The 16,527-nt window shown below is 38.2% G+C and overlaps 1 protein-coding gene across 1 annotated transcript; it reads left to right on the forward strand.

Annotated features, from left to right (window-relative positions):
- The first annotated feature begins 7,364 nt into the window (after positions 1-7,364).
- Positions 7,365-15,158, forward strand: LOC149828891 (DNA topoisomerase 2-like). Its single transcript, XM_090017164.1, has 20 exons — positions 7,365-7,964; positions 9,021-9,313; positions 9,416-9,482; positions 9,582-9,852; positions 9,951-10,150; positions 10,237-10,446; positions 10,839-10,952; positions 11,033-11,143; positions 11,284-11,448; positions 11,534-11,719; positions 11,832-11,987; positions 12,073-12,206; positions 12,298-12,466; positions 12,578-12,766; positions 12,846-13,032; positions 13,133-13,182; positions 13,265-13,666; positions 13,768-13,948; positions 14,038-14,187; positions 14,272-15,158. Exons 1-20 carry the CDS (start codon positions 7,365-7,367, stop codon positions 15,156-15,158), a joined length of 4,722 nt encoding a protein of 1,573 aa, XP_089873290.1.
- Positions 15,159-16,527: the final 1,369 nt, after the last annotated feature.

A 16,527-nucleotide genomic window follows, 5' to 3' on the forward strand; every position in this document is an offset into this window, starting at 1 on the left:
TAAGAAATTAAGCATAAATTGGAACTTGAGATGTCGAGCAAGAGTTTAAAGCAGGGAATTAAGACCTTTGTGACCATCCAGGTTGATTGATCACCCAAATGCCAAGGAAAACTCATAATCAACGGATAACTTAAACAAGTAGAAATTCCACCATCATCCGATGATCAGACACACACAAAAAAAAAAAAAAGGAGAAAGCGAATAGAAAATCGTAGGTACACAGATAATGAGGATAAAACGAGAAGACTAAGTATAAACAAAAATTTTAATCAAAGAATCAGAGAAACTTATAAACAACAAAAGGATTGTTGGAATGACTATTCCATTGATGTCGCACAGGGCGGATCGGTCCTGCTATGTGCAGACCGATCATACCCTTAGTGCATTGTGATAATAAAGAGAAAGAAAAAAAAAGGATAATAAAGAGAATCGATCGAGTAGCAATCTTAAGCAATGGATCTGATTCTTAAGAAGAAGAAGGATAGGGGGGAAGTGTTTTACCAATTTAGCTGAACTGAGATGGCCTCTCACAGGTTGGCTTCTCGGGTGATTTTCGATTTGCTGGTGCTCCTATTTGGGGAATGAATGAAGCTTCCCGTATGCAATGGATATGCTGGAGTTCTGTTACTACAGAGGTGATCGAATTCCTTCAGATTTCATGATTTTACAGGGTTTTCTGAGAGAGTCGAGGCTTCTTCTACCGTTATTGAGGGGAGGCACTAGGGGGAGGAGATTGAGAAGAAAAAAAGAGAAGATGTGTGCAATGTGCTGGGGTGAAGACGGATCGAAAGAAGCAGAAGAAAGGGAAATGCGGGGGTGAGGGCGGATGATCCAACGGGGTGTCCTGCGAGCTCTTTTTAAAGAGGAGAAGAAGGTTCGAGAAGATGGTAGAGGCCGTTGGGGATCGGATGACTGAAAAGGAGGGAGGCTGATCCGACGGTTGGCGGAAGATGGAGGAGGTGAAGAGGGGTCGTGTACAGAGAAGAGAAGGCTGTGGAGGGTTTTCAGAGAGGGAGAAGAAGGAGAGAGAGGGCGGCCGCTGTTCTCCTCTTTTTTCCTTACGAAGGAAAACCCTAAAAGATAAATTTACGAAAGGGCCCCTTTGTTTTTAGGATTTTTAAAAAGAGGGGGCTCCTTCAAAAAGAGATTTTCATAAAAAGTGTTTTTCAAAAACGAGGTTTTTTAGTAAAAACTCATTTGTTTTTCTCGTGATTTTTCCAATTTTTTGTTTTTTGTGTTATTTTTCATTTTTTTTTATATTTTTGGAATAAAAATTTAAGACTTTACGAGAAAACAAAGATTAGACACTATTTTTTTGTATTTTTGCAAAGATATTTACAAAAGAGAGTTTTCTGAGAATTCGGGTTTTTATTTTTTTTGAAATTTTTCTCAAAGAGGGGATCGGATCCGATTTGGATCAAAATTGGGTCAGAGCTAAAACTTTGGGTCCGAATTCTAATGAATTCAAAGAATAAATGGAGTTTTTTTTTGGTTAAAAATTTACCCGATTATTCAGAGGACGGAGGTCAAGGGAAAAAAGGTCATTTTTGGATTTTTGGAAAATTTGGGGTGTTCACAGAAGGACAAGGTTTACTTCCATCGACGAAGCCCAAAAGATCATATGTAATCAAGATGGGCTTGAATTGAGATTCCCATAGTAAATAGTTCTCACCAGTTAATTTGATGAACATAAAATGTTGCAGATTGGTGGGTACCTGAGAGAAGGTCAATCCCAAACTCATGATGGACTGAGATTGGGTCGATGATCCTGTATTTTCGAAAGAAAGAATTTTCTGATGTTGAAGACGAGCTCGATGATATGGATACCTGGATGCTCTGATACCATGAAAGAAACTCACAAATTTTTAATGTGGTTCAGTTCCTGTTAGGGAACCTACATCCACGATGCATCTCTCTCTCTCTCATTCAAATCTTTTCTTGAGAGAGGTTTTTATTTATATATAGCTTCTCTACAAATGGATACATCTTTGGATAAAGTATAGATACAGAAGGATTCACTTTTTGTTTTACAGATCTGCCATCTTTATCTTGAGGAGATCCGTTGCTGCAATCTTGATCTTGTAAACTACTTTTATCGTATTTGGCTTTATCTTGAGGAGATCCTTTACTGCACGTTTTGAGGTTGTCCACATTTGATGGACTATTCTCATTTGATTCTCTAACACTCTGGTGGTCGGACGATCGTGTCAGAGTGAAGCTGCTGTGGAGAAATCCCTCTGTCAGGTGGTTGTGCTAGGTGAAGATGTCGTTAATGGTGGTGCTCGCGTGAGGCACAACGAAAGACACTGATGGTGGTGGTGCTCACATGAGGCGCAACAGAAAAGTCAATTGATTTTAGCAGAGCCTCCAATGAGAGGGTGTAGTTGAGGGCACAATGACCTTCTATTCCTCGTATGTGCAGCGTTGTCGGCAAAGGGCACGATGAGGGTGGCATCTAGATGTTTTTTTTGTTGTTGTTTGACAACCTCGTCAGAGGTGGTGGAGGTTCTTTCACCGGACGGGCCAGAAGGTGGTGGTGACCCAACTTTTGTGGGTTGGTTACATCGGAGGCAGCGACGGTTGCTGCCACACCTTCTGGTTTATCTTCTTTGTGTTTTTTCTGAGTGAAAGAGAAACAAAAAAGAAATTATAGAGAAAAAAAACTACGTTAAGATTTTTTAAAGGAACAAGTCGGTTAAATTACTCGTCAGTTCATTTACTCTCTTTTTTTAATTTACTTAGTGGGTTCATAAATTGTGTTGATATTATATTTTGAGAACTTTATTATTTTCAGAACAAAGGCTATTTTTTAGAATTTTAAAAAATAGACATATCCTCTCATTAATACCAGAGATAGGGTCATGCTTTCTGGTTTGTTCAGAATATTCTCAAAGCTTTCTGAAATTTAAAAAAACTCCTAGAGTTTTCTGTTTACCTTTTTTTTATATTATGTTTTACTGCTCTAGATTATTGATTTTACTCAGAACTACTTTTGACTTTTCTAATTTTGCAGAAAAGTGTTTCTAGTTTGCGTAATACGTTAGATCTCTATCAAGACAGGTTTGGATCTAGATTGGATCAAGTTGGTATAGGTAGTTTATTATAAACCAGTTTTGATCTAGTAAATTTTATTTGAACTCACTTATGATATGTTTTAGATATCTATCTTGATATAGGAGAGGAATTTTTAGAATGCATATATTTATTGGATCCTAAAATAATTTGCATGATTGCATATTATTTTAATATATTATATATATTGTTAATATTTGGATCCTAATATATATGAATCTGGATCCAGTACGACTTAGTTTAGATCCAATTTTTTTTATGGATCAAGTTTAATTGGACTAGAAACCATTAGATTTGTTGTTTAGATCAAGATTGGATCTGATCAGTATTGGATCGAAAGTTTTGATCTAGTAAGGTGACATAGATCTAGTTTGATCCAGTAAAGCAATATTGGATTTGGTTGAATATGTATGGATCTGAATAGATCTAATTGAATACGAATTGATCAAGATGAGTAACTATAAATCCAGTTGAATTAGTTTTGAATCCAAACAATGTTATTATATCTTGAACGATTCTAAATATGTCCAGTTAATAGGATATGGATCCAGAGACATATCAAGAAATATACTGGTGGACATGAAAGTAGTTTTTTATTCAAGTTTTATCTGGATAGTATTAAGACTAGATATTGGATTTAATAATGACATGTTTTTTGTATAGGTCCTGGCTTGACCTATATAGATCAATATAAGAATAATGATGAATGTGTGATGTGGATCCATTTATTAATATAGATTGTGTTGGACTTGATGGATAACTTCTCAAGTCAAATTTGGATATGGATTCATATAAATTCAATAAATTAGGATTTAAATCTTGAATGGATCTGATAATGAATCTGATCTTCTATAAGATTAAAGCCTTGGAATGAACTTATCTTGTTTGGCATATCCAAATGGTAATGAGATAACTCCCATTGGATATGAATCTGATGCATATCAAAGTATTTTTTATGCATTAAAAGCTTATGCAAGGTGTGCAACATGTTGGCATTCATATGACTTTTTTATCTAGATATACTGATCCAGTTAACTTGATTAGAATTTAAACATATTGCATATGATGATGCACATAGATAGTGAAAGTATGGACTATGGTGAAAGTTTGAAAAGTATGAGTATTTGCTCCATGAATTGATAAAGTCCATAATACTCTATTAGTGTGCATGTGGATATGATGATGTCATATGGTATGCTCATGAAAAATCAATAAGGACCCTATGACTTATGTGAGACCCACTTTGCTCTAAAACTATGGGATTCGTGGTTCAATATGCAGTGGATGGTGAATACTTAAAATATATTATTGCACATTAAGGGTTATGATGAAAATTATGATATGATATGAAACATATATAATTATGTGAAATGAGCGCATCAAAGGATCATGATGAAAAATCAACCTAGTTTGCACATAGCCTCATGATAAAAATATATCATGAAGGAAAAATTCAGCTAGTGTATATAAAACCTCATGATGTTATAGTTAAACCCATACTATATGTGAAAAAGTATCATGGTTAATATGATGATGAAAAAATACACATGACTATGTAAAAAATAACTCATATTATGTGTGAAAAATATCATACTTGAAAATAAAAGAATATCTGCATAGCTATGTGAGAAAATAACTCATAGCATATTTGAAAATCTCATACTTGAATATGAATGATGAAAAGTTTACATGATTATGTAGGAAATAACCCATAACACGTAAGAAAACCTCATACCTATGTATTGATATAATCCTTGTAATTGTGCATGACTTATTAAGTGCATATTTTATCATGAAATAGTTGTTCGTTCTGCACGATAAGTGAGAGATGTTGGATTTAAGAATTGGATCTAGTATGAGAACTGAATCTAGTACACACTCTGGATCTAGTGTGGCCATAGGGTATCATGCATGGAATTCAATGGGCTACATTTGTGGGCTCATTTAGTGCGTTATGGGTGGTTATAACCGTATATTCATTGTTAAGTTACAAAATGTGGTGGGCACATAACTCAGTGACTGTTATGCTAGGAAGGTAATTACTACCCATCACCTACGCATAAGAAGATAGATGGTCCAAGTGTAATATCCCCATTGATGCAGGTCATTTACCGAAAATCTCTCATCCTTCTTTCCTCTCTACTCTTTAGTGCTCCACCCTCTTTGCACACACCACAATTGAGAAACTTACAAAAATGGGTTGAGTCTTAAGTATTATAAATGAAAACGCGAACCCGAACGAACCCTACTCGATTATTTACCCGTACCCAAATAGTTTCCTATATTAGAAAACTGAATCGACCTATACTGAACTCGGTTATGTACCCAAACCGATTATACACTCGAATCCAAACCAACTTGTACCCGATTTAAAGATTATATATTCAATTAAACATTTAAAAATGTTGATAAACTTAAAATTTATATGCATTGCATTTTAGTAACCTAAACTTTAATTCATTTTGCATATACTTCATATTGCCCTTTTGTCATGGAAATCGTGGGATTGAAGTGGATCTTAGAATAATACTCGAGAACTCATTGAATTTGATACATTTTGAATATGATATATCATTGTTTATTTTGTTTCAACTTAAAATGTTTGGTAGGCGTATGTGTGTGTGTGTATATATATATATATATATATATATATATATATATATATATATATATATATATATATATATTCAGATTTTTACATTATTTACAATAGTTATTAAGCTTTTGTTTTGTTAGCATATAATCCTTTTAATAACCAGTTTATTCCAATATATTTTTTATTGGCTGGTAATTAGGTCTAGAATGCCGATCATATCAAGACCCAAGCTGAAATCCTTTTACAAATATGCCCGAATCTAGAAGAAGGTAGCTGGACTGGCCTACTAGTTATCTAACAATCTATGTCACATGGACACGAATACGGACACACATACAACACCAATTTATGAGAGCTGGACTCCAAGGCGCATATTCGTTGAAACTCTTATTATAAACTAGAATTGTATTAGCAATAAAAAAATAAAAATAAATAAACTTGTTAAACGTTATATTAACAAGATATTAAAACAATGTCATGGCGGTGTGTCATGTGGCCATATATGTGTGTCGGTGTCCAGTCCGCTACACAACATATCAGTTTCCTTGTGTCATAGCTGAAAAAAATTACTATTAAGGCCGAATATGCTTGGTGTGTAAAGACTTCTTCGTGTGCATTTGGAGGTCCTATAAGAATTAGGGTTAGACTCAAAGGATCCTATTGTGAAATTTCATACTGGATCGGTCGGATTGGAATTCTGACTAAGATCCACAATTTGTGGATGTAAAAAAGATAAAGAAAATATTATTTTACCAGGTTTGGTCTAGGTCTGGTTCATGTAATTCTTATAGGATCCTGGTATGGTTTCTCTCATAAAGGTTCAATTGGACCCCTGTTAAGACCTAGTACTAGCATCTCAAATCAGGTTTATTACGATCTAGGTTCGAACCAAACTCGACCGGCTGACACATAAAATATGGGTTCATTTTCACCTAGGTCCGAACCAAACTCGACTGGTTGACACATCAAATATGGGTTCGTTGCCACCTAGGTATGAACCAAACTCCACCCGTTGACACTTACAGCTAGCGGTGTCAACGGGTCGGGTTTGGTTCGAACCAAGGTGGAACCAGACTTGGAACATATTTTCAGGTATGGTATCAGGTTCAGACCAAGGTTTAACCAAGTCTATTATAAGAGAAACCACACCCAAACCCGATAAGAACTACATAAACCCGACCAGGATCATACCCAGTAAAATAATATTTTTATCATTTTTACATTGAAAAATTGCCGGTCTTAATTGAAACTTGGGTCAGGCCCGGGTCTGGTATAAAATTTCACAAACTATACCCGGGTCCATTATTAATCGGACCTTCGGGTCCGGACCCGGGTCCATTATTAATCGGACCTTCAGGTCCGGACCCGGGTCTTCTTATTTGTCACCATACCCGGAACCTATAGGGTTTGGTCCGGGTAAACCATACCCGTTGACACCCCTACTTACAGCCCTACACACGGGCTTATCACCTCCAGGCAAGGAGAACTCTCCCACAGCCGTCCGATCCTCCCAACCTAAGTCTCCACCCTCCGTTTAAAAACTAAAACTCTCAATTCAAAATTCAAAATTCAAAAAACATGACCGTTAAAAGAATCTCCCCTGTTTAAGTTTAAAATCTCTGCCTTCCCCTCTTCGACCCTCATTTTGCTCTCTCTCTCTCTCGAGACACAATCTCTGTGTCGACCACCACCACCCATGGCGATCACCAAGAAACCATTGCAGCCCAGCAATGGCCTCGACGCAAACGTGCCGGGATCCGCTACAGTGGAAAGCCTGAAACCGCCAGCCGGAACACAGCCGGCAAAGACCATCGAGGAGATGTACCAGAAAAAGAGCCAACTCGAGCACATCCTCCTCCGTCCTGACACCTACATCGGCTCGGTCGAGAAGCACACCCAATCGCTCTGGGTCTACGAAGGCAATCATATGGTCTACCGATCGATCAGCTACGTCCCGGGCCTCTACAAGATCTTCGACGAGATCCTCGTCAACGCCGCTGATAACAAGCAGAGGGACCCCTCAATGAACTCCATCAAGGTCGACATTGACAGCGAACAGAACACTATCAGTGTTTACAACAATGGAGATGGAGTCCCCATTGAGATCCATCAGGAGGAAGGGGTATATGTTCCCGAGATGATATTTGGGCACCTCCTGACGAGCAGCAATTACGATGATACCGTCAAGAAGACAACCGGCGGTAGAAACGGGTATGGCGCTAAGCTTACAAACATATTCTCAACAGAATTTATCATACAGACGGCCGATGGAAGGCGCCAGAAGAAGTATAAGCAGGTACCAAAGATTTCTTTCTCATCTTTCTTGTAAAAATTTGAATTGTTGTTTCAATTTTTTGCATTTTGGTTGTTGTTTTAGTTTTCCCTTTTCATTTATACTCATCTTATCCTTCTTAAAAATGGGTTTCTGTTCGAATATTGTATGTCAATGATCAGCATTTTTTTTTGCTGCTTTAAGTTTCACCTAGTCTTGGCATTTTTGTATGTGCAATTCTTTACTCATGAAAAGGCATAAAAATATTTTTCTTTACTTGGTTTGGTTGGTTTGGTCCATTTTCTTTACATGGTTCTTGGTTTGGCATTAGGTTGTGTGAAAATAATTTCTTTGATGTACTGTGTGCTCTTTTTTCCCTTTAGGTATATAGTTTAGGAACTAGACTTGAATATTTACCAAAGGATTGTCATTTATGCTTCCAATTTCCTTCTTATTTGGGTATCCTTTTGGCTTGTTTGGTTTATATACTTTTGGAACTCTTACTTGTCTTTGTTTCTGTTCGAATATTGTATGTCAATGATCTGCATTTTTTTTGCTGCTTAAGTTTCACCAAGTCTTGGTGTTATTGTATATGCAATTCTTTACTCATCAAATAACATAAAAAAAAAATTCTTTACTTGGTTTCGTTGGTTTAGTCCATTTTCTTTACATGGTTCTTGGTTTGGCATTAGGTTGTGTGAAACTAGTTTCTTTGATGTACTGTGTGCTCTTTTTTCCCTTCGGTATATAGTTTAGGAACTAGACTTGAATATTTACCAAAGGATTGACATTTATGCTTCCAATTTCCTTCTTATTTTGGGTATCCTTTTGGATTGTTTGGTTTAAATACTTCTTGGAAGTCTTCCTTGTCTTTGTTTCTGTGCGTTTGTCTACTCATTGCTTTCTTGCTTGCATTTTTCTGTCTGGTTCCGTTTCTTTATGTTCATATCACACATCATTTTTGTATTGATTTTTTGTATCACATTCCAGAGGAGTTCGATTTTTCTTTGTTGCTTTGTCTTTGACAAGAAAGAATGCGCTACGAACTCTTCCCTTACTTTTATTTATTCTTCTCTGAAGGTATTTACAAACAATATGGGTAACAAATCAGAACCGTCAATAACCAAGTGCAAGGAAGGAGAAAACTGGACCAAGGTTGCCTTTAAGCCTGACTTGGAAAAATTCAACATGACCCATTTGGAAGACGATGTGGTAGCCCTGATGAAGAAACGAGTGATTGATCTAGCAGGTTGTCTTGGCAAGACTGTGAAGGTTGAACTGAATGGGCAGCGAGTGCCCGTGAAGTCATTTAACGATTACGTCAATCTCTACTTGGAGTCTGCATCCAAATCCAGACCAGAGCCTCTGCCAAGGTACCTTGATAAATTTTAATATCTGTTGCCTCACTGTTTTCATATTTTCAATTGTGCATTTTTCAATTCATGTTGCTAATATTTTTTTTCTCTGCTACTCAGAATCACGGAGAAAGTGAATGACAGATGGGAGATATGCGTGAGTCTAAGTGAAGGGCAATTCCAACAGGTACCTTTTCCTACCTAATCTACAAACTGAGATGTTGCCATTATGCTCATGTTGTTTGTCAATTCCTATGCGTGAATTTTGCATCTTTTGCTGTTTCAGGTCAGCTTTGTTAACAGCATTGCTACCATTAAAGGTGGAACCCATGTTGAATATGTTACAAGCCAGATATCAAATCATATCATGAACATTGTAAACAAGAAGAACAAAAACGCCGGATTAAAAGCCCATACTGTCAGGAACCATTTGTGGGTTTTCGTCAATGTTCTCATTGACAACCCTGCGTTCGATTCACAAACTAAGGAGACCTTGACAACTCGCCAAGGAAGTTTTGGATCAAAATGTGAACTCTCACAAGAGTTTCTGAAGAAAGGCATGCATTTTCTGGTTCCTATGCCTCTTATTGCTCCCACGACATTGATTTCTGAAGAGAATCCTGACTTTTTGCTATTATTTTGGTTTCTGATGCAGTGGCCAAGTCTGGAGTTGTGGAGAGTTTGCTTTCGTGGGCAGACTTCAAACAAAGCAAAGATCTCAAGAAGACCGATGGAACTAAGAGGCAGAGGCTGACAGGTATTACAAAGCTAGATGATGCTAATGAAGCAGGGGGAAAGAATTCTGAGAAATGCACCTTGATTTTGACTGAAGGAGATTCGGCCAAAGCTCTTGCAGTAAGAAATTTCAACCAGAGATTGGTGCACTGCTTTAGAATTTTGCAAGAGAAGCTCATTTGCTTAGCATGTACTTGTTTGTGTAGATGGCAGGTATCTCAGTTGTGGGTCGGAATCATTATGGAGTGTTCCCATTGAGAGGAAAACTGTTGAATGTAAGAGAAGCTAGTCATAAACAGATAATGGATAATGCGGAGATCCAGAACATCAAGAGAATTCTTGGGTTGCAGCAAGGAAAGGAGTATGACAATCTCAAGTCCCTTCGATATGGCCACCTTATGATCATGACTGATCAGGTGAAGTTCCTTGGTTCCTTTCTTTGTTTTCAGAAGTTGATATTTTCTAATGCAAATGAAAGTCGTAGATTCATGGTTTTTTGGTTTGAGATAAAGTCCTTTAGCAACTTGAAATGAAGGGTGGTTGTTGGCCTGAATCAATTCGGCCTTAGTTTTTCTGAGATTTTGTGTATCGTGAACAATGAAAGGTCAAGCTGGAAGGGATCATTCAGTGTGTGAGAATCATGTACAATATAGACCTACCAACTTGCACATATTATCTGTGTTACTTATTATCCAACTGTCAGCATGTCAAAGTTTTCTGTATTTGGAAATCTGTTTGCTGTGTGTGAATCACCAGAATTAATTTTCATTGCCTTCTAAGCCCTTAGCTGATAACAAAAGTGATGCAGGATCATGATGGTTCTCACATTAAAGGACTGCTCATAAATTTCATACATTCTTTCTGGCCATCTCTGTTGAAAATACCTTCATTCTTAGTGGAATTCATCACTCCAATAGTAAAGGTCAGTGTAAATGCCAACTACAACAGATTTGATCTTCTGTGAAAATACTTGATGAGCTAATATTTCATTTTTCTCTGCAGGCAACAAATAAAAATAGCAAGGTATTATCTTTCTATTCCATGCCTGAGTATGAATCATGGAAGGAAAGCTTGGGAGGAAGTACACGTGGTTGGACTATCAAATACTATAAGGTCTGTTGTTTATATTTTGGATAATGCAAGGTTGGTTCTTGTATTGTGGCATAGAAGAACCCACGAGCCTTTACATTCTTGAAGAAACTCAGCAGCCTTAATTTGGTCGTTCTAATGCTTGCTTTTGTGGCCTTATGCAGGGGTTGGGCACAAGTACCTCAAAAGAAGGAAAAGAGTACTTCAAAGATCTTGTGAAACATAAGAAAGATTTTTTGTGGGTGGATGATCATGATGGGGACGCCATTGAGTTGGCATTCAGCAAGAAGAAGGTAGAAGAGAGGAAGACTTGGCTTAAACAGTATCAGGTACTCAGTTTGCTGCATCTTCACGAAGATCCCGCTAGCTTATGTTTCTTGTTTTTATAATTGGATGATTTCTGGTATGTTTCAGGAAGGAACTTACCTTGATCAGAATGAAAATCTCATCAAGTACAGGGATTTTGTCAACAAGGAGCTGATTCTGTTCTCTCGAGCTGATTTGGAAAGATCAATTCCATCCATGCTTGATGGTCTAAAACCAGGACAAAGAAAAATCCTTTTCTGCTCTTTCAAGCGCAATTTTGTCACACAGGCCAAGGTATGACAATAGAGCTGTGTTTGTACTTTCAATGGAATATTTACGTCATATACTGTGTCTAGTTGCAGAAGATAATAATTTTCCCCATCTAAAAGATTTTTTTTTTCAATAGGTTGCACAGTTCTCTGGTTATGTATCAGAGCATTCTGCATACCATCACGGTGAACAGAGTCTTGCTAGTACCATTATTGGTATGTCTCAAGATTATGTGGGAAGCAACAATATCAACCTTTTGCTTCCACTAGGGCAGTTTGGTACCAGAAATCAAGTGGGTATTCCTTTTTTGTCTCATTTTGCTCTCTTGTTCTTGGTTTTGAAGTTTGAGAACTAAATCTTTTCCTTTTTTAAATCAGGGAGGCAAAGATCATGCCAGTGCAAGATATATCTTCACCTGTTTGTCGCCTTTGACACGCTTCCTATTCCCTAAAGATGATGATATTCTTCTTGATTACCTCAAAGAAGATGGACAATCAATTGAACCCAAATGGTAGTTACTTGAGTATCCCCCATATCATGGGCAGCTACATCTTAAATTTTGCATGAAATTATATAAGTCTTTCTTTTAATGTGATATTTAGGTACATGCCTATCATACCCATTATTTTGGTTAATGGAAGTGAAGGGATTGGGACTGGGTGGAGTTCTTATGTCCCAAATTATAACCCAAGAGATATTGTTGCTAATGTTAAACGACTGTTGAATGGGGAATGTATGCAACCAATGGATCCTTGGTACAAAGGCTTCAAGGTAAAGATGTTTTAAGCCTTTTTTCGTTTTGAAGTTCTCTTCCCCAGTAAAACTAACTAAACCATTCTATAATTGTGAAATGTTTTGCTAATACTTCCTAATCCCTTATAGGGAACCATTGAAAAATCTGCTACAAAGGAAGCTGGTGCGAGTTATACAGTTAGTGGAATCATAGAGCAAATCAATGAAACAACCTTGAGAATTATAGAGCTGCCTATTCGTAGGTGGACACAGGATTACAAGGAATTCTTGGAGTCCATGATGACTGGGAATGAGAAGATCAAGGAGCCATTCATCAAAGTCCGTAACGGTTTTGTGATCTCAGTATAAGCAAATATTGAGTACATTTATAACATTTCCATTCTTGTCAATCATGCAGGACTACAAGGAATACAACACTGATACAAGAGTACATTTTGAGGTTTTGCTGTCTGAGCAAAACATGAAGATTGCTCTTCAGGAAGGACTGCTGAAGAAATTCAAGATGACAACTACCATAAGTACCAGCAACATGCACCTCTTTGATGTAGATGGCAATATCAAGAGATATGACAGCCCTGAGAAAGGTGAACAAAATCGATGCACCACTCCTTTTATTCATTTATGGTTTCATTCAATTGTATTGAGCTTTTCTGAATGCCTGAACTTTTTCTTTTTTTTTGTCAGTTCTGGAGGAGTTTGTTCCCATTAGGCGAGCTTTCTATGAGAAAAGAAAGGTAGCTAATTGATAATCTGTTTCTCCTCTTTAATGTCTGAAGGGTTGAGTCTTCTTTTACTGAAATCTTTGCCATTTTGCAGCGAGTGATACTGGAGAATCTTACTCAAGAACTAACAAAATTGGATAACAAGGTGAGGTTCATCCTTGGTGTGGTGAAAGGAGAGATCATAGTGAGCAATAGAAAGAGAGCAGAGCTGCTAGATGAACTAAACAGGAAAGGCTTCTCTAAATTCCCAAAGAAGAGCAAGAATGCAGATCCTGCTGTTGCAGGTGCAACTCAGGATGGCGAAGAGAATGAAGAAAGTGATGAAAAAGGCTACGAGTACTTGCTTTCAATGGCAATCGGGACCTTGACGCTGGAAAAGGTTCAAGAACTCTGTGCACAAAGAGATAAACTCCACGGCGATGTTGAAGAACTGAATAGGGCCACACCAGAGTCATTATGGCTCAAGGATCTTGATGCTTTCCTGGATCAGTTCGATGTATGCTTACTATAAACCTGGCTGTCTTTGTTATCTTGTTTCTTTGTGGGAGAAAGAAGAGTTCATCCTTCACTTTTGTTACGCTACTATTGAATGTGCAGGCTCAAGCATTGCAAGAAGCCAAGGATGATGAGTATGAATTGAATAACATGGCCGGCGATGCTGCAAAGATATTCCGTCAAGTCGGGAAAAAACAAAGAAAGAACAACAGCAAAAAGGCCAACGTCATTGAAGAGATGGATGTTGAACCTGAACCAACAGCAAGTATAGCAGCACAGAATGGTAATTGACTTGCCTTGAAAATTTTTCATCCTTTCTGCACTCATAATTTAATTTGGATTAACGCTAATATAGAGCAACATTATTTGCAGAGGTACCTCAACAACCTAAAAAGAAGGGACCGAAAAAGCCTGCTGCTAAAAAGAAGGCTATGGTAAGTGACGATGAAGAAGATGAACTGCTTGAGCTCAAAGACCGATTGGCACAATATAACCTCGATTCTTCTCCCTCAGATAAATCTGGTAAAGATCACCTCCTGAAACAGCCTTCTTTTTGGTGCAGGCATTGAATGGTTTTTGAGTTTGGTTTCTATTTTGTTTGTGTAGCCATGGATGCTGCTGACGAGGTCATAGAGCCAAGGAAGGAGCCTAGCAGAAGGGTGGCCCAGAAGCCACATGCAGTGTACACAGAGATTTCCGACGGTGAAGAAGACAACGCTCAACATTTGGAAACAGTTGCTGAGAAGGATGAAGATAATGATGGTGGTGCAAAGAAAAAGCAGCACACGAAGAACCCAACAGGGAAAAAGCTCGTCTCGAGCGACGAAGATTTTGATGAAGCAGAAGACTCAGATTCTGAATTTGAAGTACCCGTGGCTGTCCAAGGTGCTAAGAAAGGGAGGAAAACGCCCAAGAACACTGGGAAAAAGAACGAAGGAGCTGCAGCAGCTAAGCCAGTAGGTGCTAAGAAAAAGCAGGACACGAAGAAGCCAACAGGGAAAAAGAAGGTCGTCTCGAGCGATGAAGATTTTGATGAAGCAGAAGACTCACCCATGGCTGTCCCTGTCCAAGGTGCAAAGAAAAGGAGGGGAACGCCCAAGAAGAACACAGCAAATAATAACATTGTGGCAGGAAAAAAGAAGGGAGCTGCAGCAGCTAAGCTGGTATTGGGTCAGCAACTGATTGATGAGCTTCTGAAACCGATGGAGAACGTGGTGATTTCACCAGAGAAGAAGGTCAGGAAGATGAGGCCATCTCCATTCAATAAGAAAAGTGGCACTGTGATGAATAATATGGCGGGTAGCAGCAGCTCAGAACCAAGTGAGAGAAGTTCTTCGGATTCGAAGGATGCATCTTCTCTTAGTCATGAAGATGATGTGGTTGCGGTTCCGGCAAGGACGAGGCCACAGAGGAACAGACCAGTAGCCAAGTATGTCATCAGTGATTCTGAGAGTGATCAACATGATGCCGATTCTGACTTTAGTGAGGATTAATTGGTTTACTTTGTTTGAGAAGAACGTTTAACCAGAAAACTTTGTACTCGAAAGTTTAATATTTCAACGGTAACCTTTTCCAAAATTTTGAATTGCCAGCTCAAGGTTGCATGTGAATTGTTTGCGTAACGGTTTAATTGTTGGGTTCCAAACTTAATATCTCTGCCATAATTTTGCCACATGTGTAGGTATTGGTTGATATTTCACTAGTAATCTCAATCTGCTTTTGTAATTGCCACATTTGTAGTAGTCATTAGGTGCAAAACTTAATATCTCAGCCTTAAAGTCTTTCCACCCTTGCACAACACAAATCTCAGTCCGGCTTTTGCAAGATTTCCTTCACCAACCAATCCAACATAACGTAGTGTGTAACCAAGAATTGAGGTCGGAAATGGTAGAGACCGAGTAGCCTCTTTATGCTTGCTCTTGCTCTGTTTCAATGACCAACCTTATGGACAGGCTCTTCTTTTACATGTTGAAGTATCCCTGAAGTTCTTCAAGATTCTTGAACAAGTTTTCTAATGTGAGCACTGTCGACTGGAAGGCCTGCAGGAAATTATAGTCACAGTTGACTATGTCTTCCTACTTAGAATTACTTTCCCAATGAGCACAGCCAAGATGGTTTGCAAATTATACGGACCTCTGGCCTGATGCTTGGTTGTGCCATGTTTTTGGACTTTCCCTGACATCGTTGGGTCTTCCCATCCTAACCTGGGAGTCTGACTATATCAAGCTCCATATTCTGTTGGCAGTGTGACAAATATCGTGAGATTTATGAAAATCTAATACAACAACTACGCCTTCATCCCAAAACAATTGGGGTCGGCGATATGAACCAACAAAGAAAATCATTATGGGTCTTCCACATGAATCCTTCTCCTCCAATCATTTCTATCCAATGCCATGTCCTCGGTGAGGTTCAAAGCATTCATATCCTTTTCTATCATCTCCATCCAAGTCTTCCTAGGCCTACCCCGACCTCTTTTAAGTAATATATTTTCCCATTTCTCCATCCTTCTAACTGGAGCATCATTAGGCCTTCGCCGAATATGTCCAAACTACCGTAAACGATTCTCTCTCATCTTATTTTCAATGGGTGCAACGCCTACCTACTTACGTATCTCCTCGTTCCGAATCTTGTCTTTTATTGTATTTCCACACATCCATCTAAGCATATGCATCTCAACTACACTCATTTTTTGAATATGATGTCTCTTGGCAGCCCAACATTCTGTACCATATAGTAAAGCGGGCCTAATAGTCGTCCTATAAAACTTTCCCTTCAGTTGCACAACACTCCAGTTGCACTTTTCCATTTCATTCACTCAACCTTTATCCTATGATTTACATCTCCATCAATTTCTCCATA

This window comes from Nuphar pumila, chromosome 9, assembly GCF_984573655.1.
Source record: "Nuphar pumila chromosome 9, dmNupPumi1.hap1.1, whole genome shotgun sequence".
NCBI classification, from domain to species: domain Eukaryota; kingdom Viridiplantae; phylum Streptophyta; class Magnoliopsida; order Nymphaeales; family Nymphaeaceae; genus Nuphar; species Nuphar pumila.